This window comes from Plecotus auritus (genome assembly GCF_963455305.1).
Source record: "Plecotus auritus genome assembly, chromosome: 7".
Classification (NCBI taxonomy): domain Eukaryota; kingdom Metazoa; phylum Chordata; class Mammalia; order Chiroptera; family Vespertilionidae; genus Plecotus; species Plecotus auritus.
Window position 1 is genome coordinate 16,386,640 of NC_137774.1, and position 24,022 is coordinate 16,410,661.

At 50.3% G+C, this 24,022-nt stretch overlaps 3 protein-coding genes across 6 annotated transcripts; 1 reads left to right on the top strand and 2 right to left on the bottom strand.

Annotated features, from left to right (window-relative positions):
- Positions 1-317: 317 nt before the first annotated feature.
- On the bottom strand, positions 318-7,537 carry CNTD1 (cyclin N-terminal domain containing 1; the record flags this gene model as incomplete). The annotated part of the gene is made up of 7 exons (XM_080679683.1): positions 318-488; positions 1,051-1,147; positions 1,767-1,911; positions 2,626-2,788; positions 3,737-3,905; positions 4,162-4,237; positions 7,369-7,537. 7 exons carry the CDS (start codon positions 7,535-7,537, stop codon positions 318-320), a joined length of 990 nt encoding a protein of 329 aa, XP_080535809.1.
- Positions 7,538-7,823: 286 nt separating this feature from the next.
- On the top strand, positions 7,824-9,344 carry COA3 (cytochrome c oxidase assembly factor 3). Its single transcript, XM_080680518.1, has 2 exons — positions 7,824-8,123; positions 8,799-9,344. The coding sequence occupies exons 1-2, from the start codon at positions 7,910-7,912 to the stop codon at positions 8,903-8,905; spliced, it is 321 nt and encodes a 106-aa protein (XP_080536644.1). The 5' UTR covers positions 7,824-7,909; the 3' UTR covers positions 8,906-9,344.
- Positions 9,345-9,878: 534 nt separating this feature from the next.
- WNK4 (WNK lysine deficient protein kinase 4) lies at positions 9,879-23,850 on the bottom strand. 4 transcript variants are annotated; one of them, XM_080680516.1, is made up of 19 exons: positions 23,189-23,850; positions 21,641-21,813; positions 20,405-20,625; positions 19,967-20,124; positions 19,370-19,458; positions 19,056-19,272; positions 17,041-17,305; positions 16,702-16,823; positions 16,416-16,474; positions 16,197-16,314; positions 15,816-15,932; positions 12,789-12,926; positions 12,245-12,296; positions 11,529-11,650; positions 11,390-11,450; positions 10,871-11,279; positions 10,583-10,782; positions 10,335-10,432; positions 9,879-10,227 (listed from the first exon to the last, which is right to left on the bottom strand). In XM_080680516.1, the coding sequence occupies exons 1-19, from the start codon at positions 23,801-23,803 to the stop codon at positions 10,225-10,227; spliced, it is 3,237 nt and encodes a 1,078-aa protein (XP_080536642.1). In that variant the 5' UTR covers positions 23,804-23,850; the 3' UTR covers positions 9,879-10,224. The 4 variants fall into 4 exon arrangements, with proteins under 4 accessions (XP_080536642.1, XP_080536641.1, XP_080536640.1 ...); XM_080680515.1 differs by having other exon boundaries at positions 11,529-12,136; positions 12,242-12,296; XM_080680514.1 differs by having other exon boundaries at positions 11,529-12,139; positions 12,242-12,296.
- Positions 23,851-24,022: the final 172 nt, after the last annotated feature.

Here is a 24,022-nt window from a genome sequence, read left to right on the forward strand (position 1 = left end):
AATCTCCATGTCTGATATTCTCTCAATGAAAGGAACAATTAAAAGAAAAGCCATAAATATCTTGCTAAACAAAAATGAACCAACTTCACTAATATTCTATCTTTCTTAACTTCTTACATTTTCATTCTGATATGGCAAAAAGGACATGCTTGTCCACCTTAACTCTTTCTCTGATGCAGGAAAATAAGCATCAAGTTGGAATACAAAACACAGTTCAAAAGATACTTGAAACTTTTGTACCCTGAGTATAAAGTAAACAAAGGGAGGGGTGAGTGCAGTGATGGAAGGCTGTTTCTGTTTGGCAGATTCTGTCTGCTTCATGTGTTGGAGGAAGCAGCAGCCTTCAGAGCTCTGGCTGCCAGGTGGGGAGGAATAGGCTGCTGTCGCCCCGGAGTGTTGGCTCCCACGCTGTGCATCAGGATTGCATAAGAGAATGCAGCAATGCTCTCCAAGGCAATACCCGTGATGCTCTGCAAGTGCCCCACAACCTTCAGAAACAGAGACAGATTTTTTATTACTAAATCATCTCAACATGTTTTAGTGCACAAATTGCTTGGGCTGGTCTCTCAAGCCAAATATAAATTTTTTTGTTTCTCTGTATTTACAGAGAAGATTAAATCCAGACCCCCGTGTTTGCCAGTAGCCAAATTGCATTAGGATACATTTGCCCTGATGGTGTTAGTGTGGAAAGTTTCTACTAGACATTTCACTGGGCTGGAGATAAGTTTTGTGAAAGGTGAGAGGGATATTTGGGCCTTGAAATTTTCTCTATTTGGGAGAATATATTTATTAGACTTTAACATGATAACAGATTATCATCATAAAGAGAACAAGCTGAACTTGGACCTCCATTTCTAATTTCATAAGAGGAAAACTAGAGAACACTTTTCAGTCCTAACCTAGTTTTTCCTCCCTGAAATCCTGCTCATTCATCTTAATTCTGGGTCTTGGCACTTACCTTTTATAGTCTTCTGTTTTCCTTTAACTAATGGGAGAATGCTTTCTATTAAATGAATTCTGACCATGCTGGTCCTGCTCAGTGATGCATACCTGGCTCCAACACACATGGTTTTGGATGAATGCACTTGCTGCAATGATTCCTACTGCCAATAGCATGAAGTCTTCCTTCACTGAAACAAACTTTTCCCTGAGTGATTAAAACCATTATTAATTTTGGAGCTGAAATTTGATCTTCCAAATCTTAGGGTCATGGAACTTCAATTGTTGATGTTGATCATCATGGATTTTTTAGACATGGAAAGAAATGGTCAACTAATAGTTAATTGACCTTCTCCCAGCCTCCCCCAAATCAACTGGGATTTAAACATGAGCCTCCTGTCTGGTTTATAGGCCTTTTGTTGTTCCATCTGTCTCCCTAACAAATGTAATTGTGAGGCTTTTTACTATTCTGACTTTACAGTAATCAAACACTTTTGTCCAAGTTGCAACCTTGTGACTGGCTTTTATTCCCCAAGTGACTATAAAAGCAGTCAGGTAATCTCAAATTATAAACAGCTATAAAGAAAGAACTAGGAAATAATTACTTGAAGTCATTTAAATTTAAAAGTGAAAACACTTAGGGTTTTGCTGATTGGGCTCAGTCATCTGCATCCAGACAACATACTGGACATTAATTTGAACCAGATAACCTGTGCAGGTTATCTGTGGATTGGATGCCTCACTAGGTAAATTCCATTCCCCAAGTTCTCATGCTACATTCTGGACTCTGTTTCTGGAAGGAGCCTATGCTACAGGGGTTGCCTTACCCTTGTAGCTGACTGGGTGTGGAGTTCTCAATTGAAGCCCTCAGCAGGCTCTCATATATGGGTTCATGCAGAAGATAGACTAGGTCGAGCAGGGTTAGGCAGGTTGCATGCAGCTGCATGGCTGGGACCAAACAGCCATTGTATCCTAGATGGAGTATGGGCATGGTAAAGGGCATTATTCGGGTCTTTTCTGATCATAATCACGGTTGTTATGCAACATAAAACTGTTGAGCTGCTAATGTGCTTCCTGGTTGTTTTGCTTTACTGTAAGAAACCTCTTCAGCTGGAGGTCAATTTTATTTTTTTTAATATATTTTTATTGATATTTTACAGAGAGGAAGGGAGAGGGATAGAGAGGTAGAAACATCGATGAGAGAGAAACATCGATCAGCTGCCTCCTGCACACCTCCCACTGGGGATGTGCCCGCAACCAAGGTACATGCCCTTGACTGGAATCGAACCCAGGACCCTTCAGTCCACAGGCTGACGCTCTATCCACTGAGCCAAACCGGTTTCGGCTGGAGGTCAATTTTAAAGGACAAAGGGAAAGGTAGAGAAATCTCCATATACAATTCGAGTATATTTGTTAGTTCCCCTCTTATCTCATGCCTCTCTATAAAATCAACTCTTTGGTCCTGCAGTAAGAGAGTACCTCATGAGTCCAAACAGAAGCCAGGTGCTGAGACCTAAGTTTCTTTTCCTGACAAGTACCAGAGAGAGCACTTCCCTCCATCAGCCCAGGCTTCCTGCTGTTCCTCATTGGTAGGTTCTGCCCACTGCTCCCAAACCCTTGGGTACATTCTTATTGCCTTCTATGGAAGACTCCAACGCACAGTCCCTGGCACACTTAATAAATTACCTAGAACCTCCAGGAGCATCTCCACATATGCCAGGGGAGTAGGCAGGTTGATTTGGAAGTTCAGGGACTTCAAAATATCAAGCTCTGACTCCAGCAGTTCTTCTTTAGTGTGTAGATATCCTAGAGCCTGGAGGAAATTCAGGACTGTAATGTTGCTGATTATCTGGGCAAGGAAAAACGGTGAGGGAGAGGAAAGGGTATCAGAATAAAGGTCATGCATCTTGGCATAGTGTACAAAGCCCTTCGCAATCCAGCCCATGCCTTCATCTTGCCTTTTCCCTTGGTAATTCCCTATTACACTCAATGCTTGTCATATAGAACTTGCAGCTCTCAAACCCACCAAGCTCCCCAAGCCTCTACAATGCTGTTTCCTGTATCTGGACCTCCTTTCCTCCCCCTTCTCTCTTCCTGCTTTTCTTAACTCCTCTCCCTCTTCCCTTAGGATCCACCCATCTTCCACAACTCCTCCCCCTTCAAGAAGTCATTTTCTCTAAATACACTTCCTTGACTCTCCAAGGCTAATGAGGTACATTCATGGCTCTCTGTATTGACACTAATCAGAACACTTTCCCACATCATTTGCTTGTGTGTCTTCTCCCATTGGATAGCTTCCTTGAGAGCACAGACAATATTTTTACTGTTGTAGCCATGGCACCTAGTGCAGCATCTGGCCATAGAAGACAATAAATATTTGTTGAATGAATGATACTTTGTTATATACACATTGGGTAGTAATGTGGAAAAAATTTTTTTTCCTTTTTAAACATAATAGTTTACCTTTAATGCTGATATGTTGGCAATTCAGACATTTTATGCAAACTGTCCTTGAGTCCAAGGGGAAAAAAGGTGACCTGTATGAACAATGGCCTCTGTCCAGCAATTATATTTTGGGAACAGAACTTCAGACTATTTAATAACTGCCTCTATGTGACTGTGTGTGTGGGGGTGTGTGTGTGTGTGGGTGTGGGTATGCTTAGGAAGCATAATCACATTCTGGAATTTCCACATGAATAGTATCACCTAGCCTAGGAGTAGGTTTCTCACTGTCACCTTTGAATGAGCCTGTTTCTTTCTAACACTCAGGTGCCCATGAGCAACCCCAGCTCCTTACTTTGTAGTGGAAAGAAAGTTTGCTTGCCAGCTGAACACATGACACAAGACGCAGGATAAATTTGTTGAAAAGCTGCTCTTTCAGAGCCCTCCAGTTCTGAAGCACTGTCTTATCCCTTCGCTGGATTGTGGCTTGCCTGCAGATATTCTCTGCCTGCTTAACCATAAACCTTAAAAGAAAGGAAGGGGAGAGTAAATAATCCACACTCAAACTACAGGGTGTTTCTGCTTCAAATTGTGCTACATCTTATCCTCGCCAATACCAACCGCTGGCTCAGAAATTTACATTTGCACTAGAGGGTGCAAAACCAGGTCTCATGGTAAGGGGCAACTAGTACTATTATGGGTGTGTATTTTTTTTAAGATTTGGATATATTAGTCATTCTGAGAGGTACCACTACAAAGGCCTTATGCTCAGGGCTTTACCTTTCTAGGATTTCTACAGCCTGGTAGCTCACAGATTTCTCCAGACACCATTGTTCAGACAGGAGAAAAACAAACTCTGCCAAAACAGAAAAGAAGAGCCTAATTCACAAGGTGCAACCAAAACCACTCTGTGAACTCTTGGCATTGTGTAAAAGCCATGATGGGGCCAAGGGAAGGGGGTCGGGAGGTGAGAAAGATAAGACTGAAACAACCCAAGCTGAGATTAGTTCCTTTTCTGCCAATAGGCAGATCAGAGGCATGAAAAGGAGGCTGACTGAGTGCCAAACACAAGGGCTTACCACACCCCCTCAGTGACCCTGGAGCCTTCCTGGGGGTCTCAGCTGATAAAAGGCTTAGCCAGTTACACGCAAACATACCAGCTGGTTTCATTGGCCTCTACGCCATGCTGGGAACCCCCAGCTTCAAGGGTGATTCTTGGATGGATACACATCCTAACCCTTATATTCTGTTTGCAGTGGAATGTTGACAGGAACAGAAAGGTCCCTCCTGGAGCTACAATATTCTTTATAATACTGTTTGTTTAGTAACCACCCTCTGGAGAACTCCCACTGCTTTACAAACACGTTTCATCTTACAGCTGGACACCATCTCTCCACCACCAGTTTGTTGGGTAAATCTGTGGTGGCTGAGCCTCTCCCAGGAGCAAGTTTGTTATGGTGGAGTGGCTTGTTTTGAAGAAACATCCTCCAATCAGGGAACAGAGCCCAATTTGGGAGGTGGGAGAGTCACTGGGAAGGTGGGAAGGGCAAGATACCTTGGCAAAATTTAAGGCTGCCTGTTTCTCTTTGAAAGAACCGCCCCAGATAGAATTTTATTTAGTTTGCAATATCATTAGAGGGCGGAAACAAGGGTAAATGTTAGTTCTCAAAAAAAGCTGCAGAACTGGGAACTTTTGGCACTGATCGGTAAAGAAGCACATACAATCCAATTACCATATGTCTTCAGAGAAAATTTGACTTTCTTAGGGAAAAAAAAGACCTATGAAAGTCAAGGTAGCACAAGATAATTTAACCATCTACTCAACACACGACATAGATGTATGTCCAAAACCTTATCATTACAGAGACTAAAGCTCTGCTACCAGTGTCCAATGAAGAGAATTAGTTTAAGCAATTAAGCAAAATACTCTAGAATAATTGTGTGTTATCAGCCAATCCTATTATTTAATGGAATTGAGGTTTTTCGTGTGTGTGTGTGTGTGTGTGTGTGTGTGTGTGTGTGTGTGTGTGTGTGTAGTTGTTTGTTTTTGGTCTGAGTTATCTGGGCAATTGTTTCTATTTTCCATTTTAATTTGCCAAGAAAACTGAGCTTAGGTGGAATGGATGAGGGTTACACCCCGCCCTTGCTGCTGGCTCCACCTCCTGCACTTACATACTCAGATCAACTATTAACTGAAAAACCCTCCCCTTCTATTCTCTTAAGCGAGGGCTTTATCTAATTTCTTGAAAGCCTGGTTTACGCCTGCTGCTTCCACCTCGTCATTCACTTCCTAAGTTCTGCCATTTGGCTTCTACTTTTCCCAACTTGCTGAAATGATGGCCTCCAAGGCCAGCAAGTATGTCCAAGCTGTCAAGCATCGTGGCCCTTTTGCCACCCTCATTCCTGTTGTTCACACCCGTGAGGCATCCGAAATTGCTGCCATCCTTCTGGAAACTCTCTTGCTCCCAAAGATCTCTTGGTTCTGTCCCTATCTTCCAAACCACTCCTTTCACTTCCTTCATGACTTTCCTTCGGACTCCCATTTCCTGAACACAAAACGTTTCCCAAGGAGCTGTCCTCGACCTTCTCTTTTCTCCCTCTCGTAGCTCATCCTCGGCCTCTGCGGTCTCATTATGGCGGTAACTCCCAAACCTTTCTCTCCGGTTCTGACGTCTCTTACTTTTTAAACCGCCTGCTAGAAACCTTCCTCTAAGTGTTTCTACAAGCACCTGAAACTCAGTAGATTCAAAACCGAAGTGATTATCCTTCCCAAACGAAAGTCACACTCCCTCCCGTTTTTGTTGTGTTGTTTCGTGCATGTTTGCGTTTCCCTTAATGGCGCCCCTACACTCCCAGGCTCCTGGGCTCAACTCTGTGGCATAGTCATCCTTGCCTTCTTCACTTCTGAAGTTCGTCCATTGTGGAACCCTATATTTTACCTCTGAAATGTTTTTAATTCACCCTTCCTTGTCACTCCCTTGGCCCTAAACTACAAGCACCAACTCTACTCCAACCCGTCTTCCCCATCACGGGGAAGATATTTTTTTCTAAGGCCAAGGTTCCCGTCACATCACACCCATATTAAAACACCTCCCATGCCGCCCTGGTTTGGCTCAGTGGATAGAGTATCGGCCTGCGGACTGAAGGGTCCCGGGTTCGATTCCGGTCAAGGGCATGTACCTTGGTTGCAGGCACATCCCCAGTGGGGGTGTGCAGGAGGCAGCTGATCGATGTTTCTCTCTCATGGATGTTTCTGGCTATCTATCCCTCTCCCTTCCTCTCTGTAAAAAATCAATAAAATATATTTAAAAAACAAAAAACCAAAAACACCTCCCATGCCTTCTTGCTTCCCTACCAAGCCAGGTATAAACTCCTCGCCTTGGCGCTCAAAGTCCCCCAGGGAATGTCTCCAAACTGCCTTTCTGGTCTTGATTTCAACTGCTTTCCCACATGCTCCCGCCAACCTGGACTACACTGTGCTCACGCTTACCCTAAGCGTCCCTATTTCCATGGCTTTACTCATAGAGCCCTTTACTATCTTTACCAATGAAATGTCACCTTTCCTCCAAGGCCTCCTTCCACTGCCATGGTGCCTGAGGACCCCTTTCATTCCTCCTTCCCCCACCTCACCCCCTCACTCATGTTCGTCCCCCTAGAAGCTTGTTTTTTATGTAGTATGTCACTTATTTAACCATACTTGTACCTAAGCATTTGCAGATTTGTCCTAATATTCTCCAAGGATTACATTCATGGTTTGAAAGCAGGGACTATTATTTCATCTTTCTATCCCAGGCAGCACGGATAATAAATGTACATTTGGAAATCAAGGGTAGGGGGCTGGTGTATCTTATTCATCACTATATCCCCAGCACCTGGCATTCAGCAACTTCTTTGAATTAATAAACTACACTGAATCTCAAAATTGGTGCCTCAAAGACAGATGCCCCTGTCCCCCCGAAACCCAGCTCCCCGGCCCTGCGTCCACACCCACGATTCGGGTCTCCCTGAAGCTGCCCATCCAGCCCGCAGACTCCTTCACTGCTTGCTCATTCTGCTGGGCCAAGTGGAGCAGAGCGTCTTCGATGGTCTCTGTGGCAACAGCTCCAAACTGAAACTCGCTAACAGGGGCCAATCTTGGCCTCACACGTCCGTCCATTTTCAGAAGCCTTTGTGGACACCCAGACGGCTCACTGGATCCATACACCGATCTCCTTAGCTTCACTCCAGAGCCTTCTGCCACACTGCGTTCGTTCTCCTCTTCTGTGTGTTTGTCCTCGCCTCAAGTCTGAGGAAAATTCAATTCCCACCCCAGCCTCGAGCCCTCCACAGCCTTTTCCCGCCACAACGGCCGTTGTCCCCTCAGCCAATCAGAAAGCACGTCCGTTTCACGTCTCCCCCGCCCTTTCCCTAAGACCAAGAGCAGCGAAAGAAAACGCGGACTACAGCTCCCAGCGTCCCCTGCGGAAGCCAAGGGCTGCTATTCCCAGCAAACTCTGCGCCCCCGGACTGCGAAGGGCGGAGCGGCAATATGGCGGCGCCGGGAGCTGGTGACCCCCTTAATGCGAAGAGTGGAGAGGCACCTCTGGCCCAGCGCATTGACCCGGCTCGGGAGAAGCTGACTCCTGCGCAGCTACAATTCATGCGGCAGGTGCAGCTCGCCCAGTGGCAGAAGACTCTGCCACAGCGGCGGACCCGGAACATCGTGACCGGCCTGAGCATCGGGGCCTTGGTGTTAGCTATTTGTATCCGCCTGCACTGTAGACTCAGGGAGACCGCATGTGGGGGCCAGAAAAGGGGAGCAGTGACGTGTAGGAGGGCAGTATGGGGGTGGTAGAAAGAGCATGATCTGTGAGTCTAACCGCGGAGCCAAGCGTTTAATTTACCTTGCTCTGTCATTTTAAGGTTCTATTTTATTATAACTAATTAAGAATAACGGGTCCGCCCTAGCCAGTTTGGCTCAGTGGACAGAACGTCCGACAAGGGTCCCGGATTCAATTCCAGTCAAGGGCACATGCCTGGGTTTCGGGCTCCATCCCCAGTAGGAGGCGTGCAGGTGGCAACTAATCAGTGATTCTCATCATTGATGTTCCTATTTCTCCCTCTCCCTTCCTCTCTGAAAAAATAAACAAATAACGGGTCAGCCACCAGCTTGGCTCAGTTGTTTAGTGTTGACCTATAAACCAGGAAGTCAGGGCACATGCCCAGGTTGTGGGCTAGATCCCCAGTTGGGGGGCGTGCAGGAGGCAGCCAATCAATGATTCTCTCTGGATGTTTCTCCCTTTCTCTTCCTCTTTGAAAAAAAGAAGAATGGGTCAGGGCTTGGAAGAACCAAGGGCTACAGATTTAGGAGGATGAGCGATTAACTAGAAAAAGGGAATGTGCATGTTCCAAATGGTTTCCCTAACCAACCTCCCCAGATGGTTACACCTTCTACTCAGTGTCCCAGGATCGGTTCCTAGATGAGCTGGAGGATGAGGCCAAAGCTGCTCGAGCCCGAGCTGCGGCAAGGGCATCAGGTTCCTGATCCAGATGGGCACTGCACTTCTCTAACCTGCTGGAGCCCCTTCACATGATGGATGATGCCCCATGACCTGTAGAAGCTGAAGCCTGCTCACAGCACTGCTGGCCACCTTACTAACCTTGGACAATGATCAGCCCCAAGAAGCCAGGGATTTGTACAGTTGGCCATCGTCAAAGGAACATTGCCCACCTCACACTCACTGTTTGTGGTAGTTGAACCCTTCTTATAGTTTGTTTTGGGTTTTTTTTTTGCAAGTTATCTAAGCTTGGCTTTTCCCAAATTTTCTGACTTTGTGGTTTATCCCCTTCACTTCCCAGGGGCCGGGAGGAAGGAGGACAAGAGGTGGGCTGTTGTGGGAGTGGGCATGGCAGCTCTGTGCAGTGTTGGAGCCTGTAGGAAAGATGGGGTCAGATTGAGAATAAACTGAGTCATCTGTCTTAGAGTCAGGTGAGTGTGTTGGGGCTGACACTTCATGCTGGAAAGCTCCACGGGCAGTAGCTGCAGCATTGTGGCATTGCCCCAGGGAGCCGTAAATGTTTAACTAGAATTACTTTTTCCGTGAGATCTTTCCACCTGATTTAAGGGAGAGCTCATGGCGGGTCACTGGGCTGTTTGAGACTGAACCACATCTTGGAAGAAAGGTCACTCTGTCCTTTACCCTACAACACTCTACAACTTTATTGCCTTTCCCACCCCTAGAGAGAAAGGTAGATGAAGGGTGAGGGACAAACAGCTTTCATTTTTTTTTAAACTTCCATTGGGGCCTGCCTGTGCAGGCCTAATGTGGGATCTAGATGGTGAGGTGGATCATTGACTTTGCAATTTCCTCATGAACTGCTGGCAGGAAGCCAGAAGGCTGGGCAGCTTCTACCCCTGCCTCCTATTGTGAGAGGAGAGTCCCTTCTAAGTCCTCCCCTTCCTAACCCCATAGGCCTTTGCCCCCAGTTCTTACGGCCTGACAGATACAAATTTGGAGTCTGAGTTTCCAGCATTTTTATTGGCTGCTGCTAATTCTGGTGTCCACTTGCCCAGCTGGGAGTGTGCCCTGTGAAAGCATCTGCGTTTGGGTGGGATTGCTTAGTGGTTGGCTCTTGGCTGGGGAGGTAGCGGGCTGCAGAACTTATTCTTTCTACACACAGCAAATAGTTCTCACATGCTTAGCTTTTCCCTATAATGAAACAGCACTCTCCATGCCCCTTTGTCCTTCTACTCCCTCAGTGCTGTGGTCTTCCTTGAAGAGTTGTACTGATACGCAGATTCTGAGAGCACAAGCTCCATGGTGGGTCCTGGTGTGGGGGAGACGCATGGCTTCTATTCTGAATTCACTGGAGGAAAAAGAAAAAGCACTGAAGAAACCTCCAGGGTGGAAGGAGAGTGAAGCTACAGCCAGATACCATTCCCTGGACTCTCCCTCCCTTGGGCCCGCCCTCACCATCCTGCCAACATCCCCGGCGAATGTCACCCCCTTGCTTGCCCGCTGCTCCTGGGAGCCGGTGCTGCTGCCACTCAAGGAGTTCCTTCGTATGATGCCTGGGTGTAGGATGGGGAGGGAGAGCACTAAGTGAGGGAAGGGGCCACGGGGAGAAGGGGGCTAGTCCCCCCAAACCAAGGGCCTGAAAGAAAGCTGCATCACTAGGGAAGAGGACTGGAAAGATGGGAATCTGGCAACTGTAGTCTCACCAGGGCCTGGGGGCTCAGAACGCTGCAGGCTGTTGCGTCGGGAAGTGGGGAAGCTACCCTTGGAGAGGCGGCGCTGGCGGCTGGACAGCATAGCAGCAGGGGCCACGATACCCGGTGGGGGCTGCTTCCCAAGCCTGCTGTACAAGTCCTCAATTTCTTTTTTCTGTAGTGTTTGTAGTGCCTCCACCTCTGACAAGTGCCTGAGGATGCACCAGGAGCATGAGGGAGCTAGCCACACACTTTGCTCTCCCAAGTTCCCTTCCTGTCCTCCATCCTCCCCAGACTCACTTCTGCCGAAGACTCTGCAGCTCAGCCCAGAATTCCTCATCCTCCCCACTGCTCTCTGATTCCTCACTGCTCAGACAAAGGCTGCTATAGGAATAGTTTATCCACACTGGGCTGGGATGGCTCAGGAGTGGGGAGCTATCCCCCACTTGGGGTTCCTTCCCACTGTCCCTTTCCTCCTCCACTCCAGCTCCCAAGCCATCGGCTGCACGGTCACTCTCGGCCAGAGCCTCCCTGGCCTCTGGCTCGTCTCCAGCATTATCCTCTGTGTCTGAGCTTTCTGAGGTTAGCTGAGGGGTTGGAGGCTTCAGGGAATCAGAGAGAGTTGGGGATGTTGGTTGCAGGGAAAGAGGCTCAGCTGGTTCTTTGGATGAAGTCACCTGGAAACGCCCAACAAGCTGGGGCTTTCCCTCTGTGGAGAGACAAGGAAGGAGTCATGGAAGGAGGGAGAGTAATCAGTGGCAGAATATAAAATGGACTGAGGATAACGGGCAGGGGAAGATCAGTGGTCAGAGGCCTCACCTTCAGAGATGGGTGCCAGTCTGGCTTCACCCAGGAGTGGCCGAGCAGGATTTGGGGAGGCCTACAAAGTGTGGTCCATGAGGAGAGAAATTATCCAGAATCGAGCCCCCTTAATCATCCCCCTTGGTTTCCTACTCACCTCACTCTCCAACTCAGCTGTCAAAGGTGAAGGCCTCTCCTGGCCACAGGGATTAAGGGGAGGGGGAGAGAGTAGGCTCGATAAGGGACCAGGAGGAGCTGGAGGAGACTGGGAAAGGAGCCCTGGTGAGGGGGACAGTAGGGACTGGGCCACAGTCATCACAGCCAGTGAGAAGGCACTAGCCAGAGAGAGGAGAGGGGCTGCTGTGGTGGAGGGGAGAGGAGAAGAGGAGGAGGAGCATGGAGGAAAGGAATGAGGCACAAGAGTGACCTGGGAACAACTGGGAGAGAAGGTAGGTGGAGAACTGGGGAGGAGAGAACTCTGTGGAAACTGAGAGGCTGGGATTGGAAACTGGGATGCACTGGGGGAGAATGGGAGTGGAGAGCTGGGGGGGTGTGGAGAGAGATTTGAAACCTGGGAAGAAATTGGAGAAAATGGGGAGGGGGTGGGATGATATGGGGGAGAAGTGATGGGGAAGATGGGACTTGGGAAAACAGGGGTTCCAGGAGAAAATGGGTTTCCAGGAGACAAGGGGGTTCCAGAAGAAGATGGGGAAGTGGAGAAGGCTGCCCAGCTGCTATGCTCCAGGGAGGTACCACTCTGGAACTCTGCTAGGAAGGAGGGTGTGTTGAGATTCCAATCCTCCATTCCCTGCACCTTTCCCAGGAGCAACCCAAGGTTTGGGGAGAGTAGGGACAGAACTCAGTACATACCACTGGATGGGTTGGGGAGGGGACCTGGGAGAACAGGCAATGGTGCAGGCTCCTCCTGAGGGAGAGAAGGGGGGCCCACAGTCACAGTGGGGAAGAGCCTAGTTTTGGTTTCAGGTGAGGGTTCGTAAGCCAGGACTCATAGATGGATTTCAGGAATTCAGAAATGTATTTGCTTAAATATTTAGAGGTAAAGGGCCTGCTGTCTACAACTTAAGTGATTCAGAAAAAAATACATACACACAGAGGGGAAAAGAAAAAGCTAAAGTGACAAAAACAATTAGCAAATCTAGGCTAAGAATATCTAGTTCTTTGTACAATTCTTGCAACTTCTTTCTGCAAGTCTGAAGTTATTTCAAAATAATGTTAAAAGAAAAGTATGCATTGAACACATTTTTCTAGAACAAGGCTTTCATCAGAGGCTAAGAGCCACTGTTTTAGGTTTCCAGAGATGAAGAAGAGTTAGATCCAAGGCCAGTAGTGAGGCAGAGAATAATGAAGCCTTGAGCAGAGAATCAGTTTCCCCCTGGAGGTGCCCAAGGAGTCTGACCTGAGGGCCCAGGGGGTCTTCAGCAGCCTCCACAGGGCCAGTATCTCTCTTCAACAGGGTCTCCACTCGATGGATAATCTCCCGAATCCTGCTCAAGAATCCAGCTCGCTCCGAAGGCAGAATGAACTCGTTATATACCTGGCAAAGATCAGCAGGAAGGGGAGAGAGGGTTCAGTTATCCCCCTCATCTCTCTCCCCTGCCCCGATCTGTAAAAGCCAGCCTTTTACCCTGCCGCTTCTGCCAACCACCAACCTAAAACAAGTATTTAATAAATACCTACTGTGTGTCAAGCACTGTGTGATGTTAGCTACTTTTCTCTATAGCTTAGAGGAAAGTAGCTAACACTCATAGGATGCATGTATATGCCAGAGACTTTATATATCTTACCACATTTAACACCAACAACACCTTTCTGGGATCTTTATTAACACCCCCATTATAGAGTTAAGATAACCAATGCTCAAAGAGATTAAGTTCAGTCTGCCCAAATTCACTGGATTTGCACCAGATCTGTCCAAACCCAAAATCTGAGTTCTTTCCACTATTGCCTCACATTTTATGTTTTTTTAACCACAATTTTTAAAAATGCTATTCCAAAGAGAGAGAGCAGGTCATTCTACCCTGAGACGAGCTGGGGGAGTTGGGATGGCGTTACAGAGCTGAACCTTGAAGGATGAATAAAAAAGCCCTTTTTTGAAGACCTACCAGGTGTAGATACTTCTCATACATTATATCATATATCATTTCCCTTCTCATATGTATTATATCACATTTCATAGAACATTTTTGCAAAATAGGTGTTATCACCTACATTTTATTGATGAGCAACTGAGGTTCGGAAAGGTTATGAAACTTGCCCAAGATTTTAGTAAATTACAGTGAAACTTGAACTCAGGTCTTATGTGAAATCCCACCCTTTCCTCTGTTCCACGCTGCTCATCAGGAAGAGAGGGGCAGTGTAGGCAGAGAGAACAGCATGAGTAATAGCTCTGAGGCATGAAGAGGCATGACACATTCACAAAATAGTGGAGACTTAAGCACAGCTGAAAGTGCTGTGAGTTTTAAAGACCATGTTCCAGAACAGGGGTCCTCAAACTTTTTAAACGGGGGGCCAGTTCACTGTCCCTCAGACCGTTGGAGGGCCGGACTATAGTTTAAAAAAAAAACTATGAACAAATTCCTATGCTCACTGCGGGCCTGGGACAAGTCGGCTGCTAAGCAGGACAGGCAGCGGCACCCGGCGGGCCGGATAAATGTCCTCGGCGGGCCGCATGTGGCCCGCGGGCCGTAGTTTGAGGACCCCTGTTCCAGAATATCAGATTTAATCTCAAGAGAATTCTGCTGTAGAGAAGTAGAGGGTGGCCTGGTAAGGAGAAAAGAGAGAGCAATGGATGCTGGGTTCAGGGGATGGGGTCTCTGTGGCAGTATGGATCTGAGTGGGCTTGAAAGCTCCGTAGAGAAGTTTCTCAGGCAAGAGATGACAGACCCCCTGAGCAGATGGAGGCAAAAGCAGAAAAGCACCCAGCCTATTCAGAGGACTATTTAGAAATCAGGGTGATTGGAGGAAAGAGCCTAGAAGGGTCAAATAGCTTGATGGGAGGTGATAAGCTTGCATGCCAAGTGATATTTTGTCTTTGTCTTGGACACAAAGTGAATGACATGATAGAGGATAAGCTTTTTAGGAGAGAGTGCCGGAACCCTGACATTTCTCCCATTCCCTTTCCTCTTTCACCCCAGAGGCTGACAGCCACCACCCTTACTCCACCGAAACTGATTTCCCACAAAGACCTTCTCCTGACAAATGCCAGTGTGCTCTTGCCTTAGACTTCACCCTATGCCACCTCCTTGAAACTCCTTGCTCAGTTTTTACTAACATTTTTCTGGGCTCCTCCTACTTCTCAGGTTCCACCTCTGTGTCTTTTGATGACCTATCCTCTCTCCCATTCTAGAACTGGGGGTATCCATGGAGACACACTCTCAGATCTTCTATGCCTCTGGTTTTGCAGGCCCATCTCCCTTCACTCTCAGTTCTACACTGATGACTCCTAAATCCACCTCTCTCTCTAGCCCTGCCTGACCCATATCCTGCTTCTATGGAGAATCTTACGTTGCCTGTCCATTCTTCAATTCATCGTGACCCCTAAAAAAGCCCACTTTCATTTCCAACTTTCCCTCTCCTTTGATGGTCTACTTCTAATAGTTCCTCCAAGCTACAAGTCACCCTTGATATCCCCTCTCCCATATCAACTCAGCAAATATTTATTGAGCATCTACTATGTGTATTGTACTATGTCAATAAATTACTGTATTACAGAGTAATTTATTTTCCTGAAACCCCTCCTCCCTCCCAGATAATCTATTCTTTCCAGTCCACACCTGGCTCCTTGTACCCACCTGCCAAGTGAATTCCCTACCCCCAACCTGCTCCCATATCCCATGGCAGATTGGTCTTCTTAAAACCTATTCTCACCATGTTACACTCTAACTCTCAGAACCACCTATAATCCAGGCCCACTCTACATGCCCAACCTCACTTCCAGAAGGGCTACTGGAACCCTTAATTCTAGTGTCTCCTCATGAAGCCCTCCCAATGCCATATTCTAAGTCACTATTTCTATGCCTTTGCTCATGCTGTACCCCAACTAGACATGCCTTTTCCACCTTTCACTGCTATTCTTATGCATCTGTCAGAGCTTGCATAAGTCCTACTTCTTCCCCTTCCTGCCCACAGCCCATCCTTTACTTACAGCCACAGTATCACATGTCTGGCATGTACTTCACTGTAGCTCTTGTGTATACTCTATGTTAGTCTCAAATTGCTCCAGCTGAGGATCCAAACCTCACTAGATAAACAAATCTCTCCCAAAACAAGATGTCTTCAGTGACACTATGCTGAGTGCCATCAAGTGCTTTAAAAACACTTCTGCTGTTAGATGGAGGGAGGGGGAGTTCAGCACCAGGGATCATCAGGAGGGAGACTGTTGTCCCAAACCCAAAGACTCAATCCTCATCTTGCTCCCCCTCACCATGGCAGCTGCAATCTCTTCTGGGCTGTCCCCATCCAGATCAAATCGGAAGGTCACCATCTTGCTGTTGTGTGTCTGTAGCTGGCACTCAACCACTCTGTCATTCTGGTCTGAGACCTTCAGATTTAAATTCAGTAGAAGGGAGGAGGTCAAGCCCTCTGTCCTTATCACAGATCCCCACCCTACTCCAACCAAGTGATGTGGCTGGATTGGAATTGAAGAGAAGTAGACCCTGCTCCCAAAATCTGGTATTAGAAACTGGCTGCCACTTGGGTACCAGTCACACACTGCTACTCCCCTTTTCTGGCTAACCTTCCCCATCTTCCTGAAAGTTCCCTCCTGGCCCTGAAGGTTGTTCCCCATCTCCTATGCCTTCCTTACACTAGTGACCCGAAGCCGGGATCGAGGTCTTCGCCGGAGATTTCTCCCTAAGGGTCTCTTCATCCGTCCCATCCCTTCACCCATGTCGCTAAGGCCTGATGCTGCATCTGAGGCATAGCTACAAAAAGGAAAAGAGACAGAAGGTGTGTCAGAGTGGACACTGGGACCCCAGAGCTCCATATGTCTCACCCTAGCACCCCAACTCATACCAAAACTTACCTGTCTCCAGGGGAAAAGTCACTGCCAGGGCCAGAACGGGGAATAGATAGGGCAAAAGTCTGAAATAGGATATGGGTTGTTGAGATCAGAGAAAGATCATTATTGGGATCCAGGGAGATGGTTTCAAGGATGTTGAGGTACTAGGGAGATGGAATTAAGGAAGTTGAGGACAAGAGTGGTGTATTTCCAGGGTCAGGGGGTGAAGTTATAGGGTTGGATTTCAAACGGAGGGAAATAGGTCATAGGCTTGGAATGGCTGGGAGCCCCCCAAGTGACCCCCTCTCACCGAGGGCAGGCAGAGATGGGACTCAGCGGGGCTGGATGGCACCCCCCTAGGGGGCTGAAGGGCAGGGTCTGAGGCATCCAGGAAGCCGGAGGAGCTGAGGTAGCCATCAGTCTCGCAGTCCGCTGGTGGGGGAGGGGATCAAAAAAGGGGAAATAAAGGAGAGTGGTGGCAGAGGACGGGGCTTGCCTGACAAGGAGGGGCCTGGAGTTGTCCAGAAGGAGCTTCCAGGTCTAGGTGTGGAAGGCAGAGTAAGTGACAGTGCTGCTGGGTTGAACTTCTGGGTGGGAGGCAGAGGCCAAGGGTTCTGGGACCTAGGTCCTAAGATCAGAGGTGACTTACAGGTGGTAGATGAGTAGCTGGCATGGCGGAAGAGGAACGGCTGGTGTTGGTCTGCCTCTGGCTCCTCAGGCTCAGGGGGGAAGGAACTGGGGAGACCAGGAGTCATGGGGACGGTTGCTGGCGGGGGTTCTGGCTCAGGGGGGAGGGCCTCCAGCTCCCTAGCTTTGCGCAGCTTCTCACGCTTTCGTTGGATAGCAGCCACCCGTTCACGTACTGCACGGGCCACTGGCTGGTAATCAGCTTCGCAGACTAAGCCCAGGGCCACCTGGAATAGGAAGGGTGAGGAACACAGTTTGGGACCCCCCTCAAAGATCCATCAGAACACTTTCTTGTGGCCTCCAGGATATGGGAGTAAGGGAACCAACATTTATTGATTACCGACTATATCTATTAACCAGCAACTCCTTATATTATCAAGGTTAAATCCTCCCAATAACCTCCTGAGGTAGGTCTTATCAACCCCATTTTTAGAAACAAGTGACCAGTTCATGGTTATACAGTAAGTCAGTTGCTCTCCTTTGACGGGGGCGGGGTACATCTGGCACTATTTGGAGACTTGCCAGGCCCACTGGCTCAGTGGCTGAGCATCGACCTAAAATCGTTCACGGTTCGATTCCCATTCAGGGCACATGCCCAGTCAGGAGCATGCAGGAGGCAGCTGATCAATGATTCTCTCTCATTATTGATGTTTCCATCTCTCCCGCTCCCTTCCTCTCTGAAATCAATAAAAATATATTTAAAAAATATCTGGAGACTTTATAGTTGTCATAACTGGTGGGTAGGAGGGTAGGTGCTACTGGCATCTAGTAAGCAGAAGCCAGGGATTCTTCTCAACATCCTACAATTCATGAGACAGTCCCTAAAACAAAGATGTCAGTTGTGTCAAGGTCAAGAACTCCTATAAGTAATGGGTCAGGATTTGATCTCAGGTCAGGGCAGTGAAGACCTGTTCTTATGCCACATTTCAAACACTTTCTCGGGTTCTTGACCCAGACCCACATGGATGAGCCCCATCCTTTCAACTTCTATTTTTCTATTGAGAATCTTATATTCTCTCCTGGGTCCTCCTAAGGCCTTCCTAAACCAGCCCCCCATTCTTCTTCCCCCACATCTTCTACCTCCCATGTATACCTCTCCTGGTCTCCCAGTTTCTGTTCATCATCTCTTTATTCATTTCAACAAGCTTTGCTGGGCACATAAAGGAGGTCGGGCAGGATCTGACTTAAAGGCTGAACAACCTGAGTTTAGATCCAGCTTTGCCACTCTGGCACCTCGGACAAGTTATTCAACCTCTCTGAGCTTTCAATTCCTTATCAATAAATCAGGATAAAATCATTCCATGTCAGGGTTGTAACAATGATCAAGTGCATGTGAAAGTGCTCCAAGCTATGTACACACGTGGGCTATTAATGAGCGCCTACCATGTGTCAAGCACTGTCAGGGAGAGAAAAATCAATACAACACGGTCTCTGCCCTCAAGGAGCTTACAGTCTAGTAGAGGAAAAAGACAGAAATGCATCCTGGTGGAAAACAAGTCCCATGGTGGTGGGTCCTGGAACTGAGGACCTGCGGAGGTGAAAAGCAGCACTTAATTTTGACTCTAGAGGGATAGGCTTCCTGAAATTGACAGGTCTGAGCCTGGAGGAAGAAAGAGAAATAAAGAAACCTAAAAAGAACAGATGGGGGGAAATATGAGGGGGGGATACGAAAAAAATAAGACGATAAATTGGACAGAAAGGCATTCCAGAAACACTGAATCAGCAGGAAAGTTGAAGTAAAGTAGGGAGGTTGGAGGACTCGGGTCTGATCTGGAAAATAAAATCTTCAACGTATTGAACACAGGACGTGTGTGTGTGTGTGTGTGTGTGTGTGTGTGTGTGTGTGTGTGTGTGTGTTAAGAAGAACGGAGCAGGAAGACACTGGCAGGAGATGCCTAGAAAAGTGGGTTGGGCCCCTTTCCCACCACCCCAGGCTTCCCTCGCACCCCACTGCAGGGCAGTCTGTCCTCTACTCACCATCTCCTGCGCCACCTCCTCAGCAGCATCCCGACCCAGCTGGAACAGGAACTCGATGGCCTGGTTGTCCCGTGGGCGCCCTCCGCGCCGTGCATCCTCCATGCGTAGCCAGAGCTTGAGGTCGGGCTTCTCCCCGTCGTCCTCCTCTGCCAGCTCCACGTGCACACCACGCTCCTCGCGAAAGAAGGCGTGAGCCAGAAGGTCCTGGATGGTGAACCTGAGAGGGCGCAGCAGCAATGAACCGAGCCCCCCAACCCCCTCCCCCCACCCTACCTCCCCTCGCCGCAGCCTCCTACCCCTGCACCCCACCCCACCTCTCATTCTTATCTGTGCGGATGCAGCCTTCAATGATCTCCTTCACCTCGGGCATCTTCACCTTGTAGAAGCTGTTTGGCTTTGTGCCCTGAAGAAGGGGTTACATTAGCCTCAGGCTCTCTACACCCCAGCTCTCGGTTTGACACGTGCCCCCCTCCACACACTCCACCCACACACGCCCCGCCCAAGGGAGCAACTTGCAGTCGCAAAAGCACAGCGACTGCTGCAGAGAGATTTGATTTCGAATCCCAATCCCCCCATGTATCGATAATGTGACCTTAAACAAGCCTGCCTCAGCCAGTTTTTCCATTTGTAAAAGAGCGGGTGGAATATTTGCCCTGCAGCTGGAAGGATCCGATGAGAGATTGGAAATGGAATCGTTTGTAAACTCTGGGGAGTGCTACACACACATCGTTCTTCTAAGTAGCTTGTACCGAAGCGGGGGAGGGGACGCGTGTGCATCCACTATCCTTCAGTGTAAACCAGGGCATCTTTGTGTCCAGCCTGTTTTCATTAAGGGAAAGGGCACTGACCAGGGGCTGGTTGAGACAGGAAAATGGGAGGGGCCCTGGAATTCCCCCCACCCCTTCTCTCACCGAGGTGACCTTGCGGTAGATTTGCGCGGCATTCTGGCACTCAGAGTAGGGGTACTCAGAGGTAGCCATCTCCAGCATGCACATGCCAAACGCGTACACATCCACAGCCTCATCGTACTTTTCCTCGTACATCTCCGGGGCCATGAACTCTGGGGTCCCTGTAGGATTCACAGCAGGCATCGGGCTGCAGGGCCTCCTTTCTGGCCTTGTCGCTCCCCTTGGATGTACACAGGCTAGGCAGCTCTCCAGTTCCAGAGCACAAGTTGCAGCCCTTCCCCCACGCCGGGCAGCTGAGGGGGGATGCCACAGGTTCCCCCATTTCCCCATGGTTTTCTTACTCTGTGGAGCTTAAAGGACCCAGCTGGGGGAAAGGGAGACCCCAGGCTCTCTTCTGGCGTGGGGGAGGTAAAAATGACAAGGACTCCTGGAGGGACTCACCAATGACACTCTTGGCAAAAGAGGCACGCTTGAGTGTGGCCAGGCCCAGGTCCCCAATCTTGACAGAGCCCGTAGGGCCAGTGATAAAGACGTTGTCACACTTGAGATCTCGGTGCAGGATAGGGGGTACCCGGGAGTGTAGGAAATGAAGCCCCCGCAGGATTTGGCGGCTCCAGCGCTGAAGGACTCGGGGCTTCATCTCACGGAACCGCCTCAGGTATCTGCGGAGGGCGGGTAGCCCGAGTTGTGATGGGGGAGGGAGCCCTCCCTGGGAAGTTCCCCAGCCCTGCCCGCACCACTGCCTGCATCTTCTGCCAGCATTCTCCTAGCCTAGGTCTGCACAGGGATCCAGGGAGAAACTGAGCCAGGAGGTGTGCTAAGTAGACATGAGGTTATAGGGCTGAGGCCAAGGTGCTGTGGAAGCACCGGAAGGGATGACTAACTGTTGCTGCCCGGGGGAGGGCTTCACAGAAGGAAATAACTGTGTTGCATCTGAAGGATGAGTAGGAGTTCAAGGGTGAAAAGGGGAAGGGATGGAGACTTTCCAGGCAGAGGGGACACTGTGCTCAAAGGCACTGAGACAGCAAGCCACAGAGCAGGGTGGGAGGAGGTGCTGGGGATTTGGTTTGTCTGGCATTTAGGCTGAAGATGGGGCTGGATCCTAAGGACTGTGAGCAGGTTATGAATTGTGGACTTTATCCTGAGAGCTGTGGGAGGCCTTGAAGGGTTTTTAAGAATGGGAGTGATAAGGTCAGATTTGCAATGGAGAGATAACCCCAGACTGCAGGAAGATAGGAGAGCTTGGTGAAGAGAGGGGCAGAGTGGACAGGAGGGGCAGAGTGGAGAGAAGAGGGGCAGAGTGGGGGAAGGCCCTTTGAGGGGACTGCAGGTCTCCAGACCAGTGAGGTAAGTGGCAGTGAGGTGGGAGTGTAGATGGGGCAGTGAAAGCCAAGTGGGGAGACAGGAGGGAAACCTTGAAGACAGACTGATGGGGGAAGGGGATGCACAGGGTGGTCAGAGAGGAGGTATCTGTGGAGGCACCCACGTTTTGGCTGTAGTGCTGAGTGGACCTTGCCTTTCACCACAGCAGAAACAAAGGAGGGCTGGGTGAGAGACAGTGAGCCTGGTGCTGGACCTGGATGTAGAGTCTGAAGATCCTGGGAGAAGTTCCAGAAGCAGTGGGACCACCCCCACCAGCCCTCCCACCAACCACTACCACCAGGCCACAGAGCTCACGTCTTTAGCGTGCCGGACGTCATGAGTTCAGTGACCAGCACGATGCAAACCTGGCCCCTCATCACTGACTTCCATGAGTCATAGAAGCGGACGATGTTGGGGTGCTGTAGCCCCTTGAGCATCTCCACCTCCTCAGAGAATCGCTGCCGCTCTGCTCGAGACAGTTTCCGAGTCTGTGGGGTAGGGGATGGGGGTCAAGGTCAAATCTGGCCCGGGACCCCCACGGAGAAGGGGTGGGATGGGACACAGGGGCGGGGCTGGGGAGGAAGGGGAAGGGTTGAAGCTGTGGAATGGGGCTGGGTCGGTGGGATCCGTGGGAAGTGGAATTGCTGGCCTAACCGGCTGCAGACCCCGAATTCCAGGTCCACCCCCTCAAGCTGCTCCGAGGACACGCCCATCCTGGGCCTGGGGCCGCCCCCTGGACCCCCTGCTGGACACAAGCGACTTTATGCAGCCCGGTCCAGGAACCCTGAGCTCAATAGCGCCTTTGTGGCTGCCCGGGCGGGCCATGGGGCGGGAGGGGGTGCCCAGGGGCTGGCAGCAGGCGGGCAGCAGGCAGGCAGACGGGCAAGCAGGGAATTGGGGCCAGCAAGGGGGTTAGCTTCAGAAATTGCGAACTGCTAGAACCAGACAGGATGTTGGAGGGCTGCAGAAGGAGTACAGTTAAAGAAAGTAAGGATCAAGGACCGGGTTCCAGGAGACAGCTCCCTACCCCATGGCTGTCCCGCCCCCGTCTCATCTCCCTCCTTCACCCCCACCCCACCCGTTTGGCCGCCTCTACTAGCCTGGCCTAGAGCCTGGGGCGCGGCACTGGCAGGAGCAAGGGGCAAACCCAGTGCCAGGGCTTCGGGGAGGACCCTTCCCCCAGGCTCTGTTCCCCAGTCTGAATCTGAAGCTGCTGGCCCAAACTCAAAGCCCACGGGGCTCAGCGCCTTTGGGTCTGGAAAGGAGAGCCCAGGTAGGCAATGGGATGAGGAACCAGACTGGATTGGGGCCAGAGCTGGAGCTCCTTGTCTCTCCCGACCCCAACTGTCAAGTCCAGAAGGGGCCTGGGAGGGCCCCATTCTGCCACAACAGCTGAAATCTTCTGCAAGTGGAGAGGACCCTGCCCCACCTTCTGGCATCCATCATCCCAACTTCCTATAAAGATGCAGGGAGAGGGAACAGGAGGACCAGGATCACGCTGAGGGTCCCAGGACTTAGGGGAAGGGAGGGACCACTTCAGGAAAGTAGCGAGGCCAGCCACCTTCTCATACCTCAACTGGCTCTCTACCCAATTTCCCATCCTACTTCCCACCTCTCAGGGTTGAGTATGGGGACTTTAAAGTGAAAATGTCCAAACCCACAGGGGAGCCACTTACACCACCTGCCTCAGTTTCTCTCTCTGCAGCCCAGAATCAGCCAGATCCATGGATCATCAGAGCAAGTGAGAGTAGGGGTGTCTGGTCATTTGACTGGAAAAATACATCCCTCCCTTGTTGCTGTCCCCTGGGTCTCCCAACCCAAAACCTCCAAAGGGTCCCATCCCGAGGTGCCACCTAGCCGCACCTGCAGCTCACACCAGGCCACCTCCACCGTGGTGTCGGTGTCTAGCCCTCGATACACCGTCTTGAACGAGCCACGTCCAATCTCAATGTCAAACTTGAGGTATCGGCCGTCCGGGGACGTTGCCACAGCCTGGGTCTCTGTGTCCTCCTTTTCCTCTTGCTCCCGCCGCCGCTCCTGGGCCCCAGTTTCGGGGACCCTTGGCGGTTCCCGGGACCCCGGGCTCCCAGTGGAGCACGTGAGCTCCGGACGCACAGAGTCTGCAGCCTTCACCAGGGCTCCCCCAGTCCACGTGCCCTCGGGGGGCTCTTCGGAGCTAGGCGGTGGGTTCCTTGCAGGGTCAGGACCAGCAGAGTCCGGAGAATTGGGAGGCTCCGGAACGGGTGAGGTTGCCTGGGACCAAGAGCTCAGTAGCCCCAAGTCGACTGAGCTTCGGCGGCTGAGACGGGAAGAACGCGGCCGGGGCTCAGCTTTCCCGGAGAAGCGACGCGCTCGGCGAGGAAGGGGCCCGAGGCGGGGCGGCCCCGTGGCAGCGAGAGGGGGCGGGGGCCGCAGGGCCAGGTCGGCCTCCGCCTGGGACATGGGGACCGCGGTCTCTGGGGCCGGGGGTGCCAGCATGAAGAAGGGCTGGGCGCCGCAGGGCGGTAAGCCGGGCGGCTGGAGAAGAGGCGGCCGTTCAGGCGGACTGGCTGGGTGCGCTGCGCTCGCGCTGAGCTACTGGGGCCCTAGCCCCCGGCTCGCCCGCACCGGAGCCCCACCCCCGGCCCCGCCCCTACCCCCCAGGGCCGCCCCCTCCGAGCTGCCAGCGGTGTGGATTCTGGTGCACAGCCCTTCACC

Coding starts and splice junctions, on each gene's coding strand:
- COA3 (XM_080680518.1), top strand. CDS start 7,910: ATGGCGGCGCCGGGAGCTGGTGACCCCCTTAATGCGAAGAGTGGAGAG. Junction 8,124..8,798: donor GGCCTTGGTGTTAGCTATTT/GTATCCGCCTGC, acceptor CAACCTCCCCAG/ATGGTTACACCTTCTACTCA.
- WNK4 (XM_080680514.1), bottom strand. CDS start 23,803: ATGCTGGCACCCCCGGCCCCAGAGACCGCGGTCCCCATGTCCCAGGCG. Junction 17,306..19,055: donor AGGAGGTGGCGCAGGAGATG/GTGAGTAGAGGA, acceptor TTCCTATTCCAG/GTGGCCCTGGGCTTAGTCTG. Junction 12,297..12,788: donor AAGACCCCCTGGGCCCTCAG/GTCAGACTCCTT, acceptor TCTCTCCCTCAG/GAGGAGCCTGCACCATTGCC.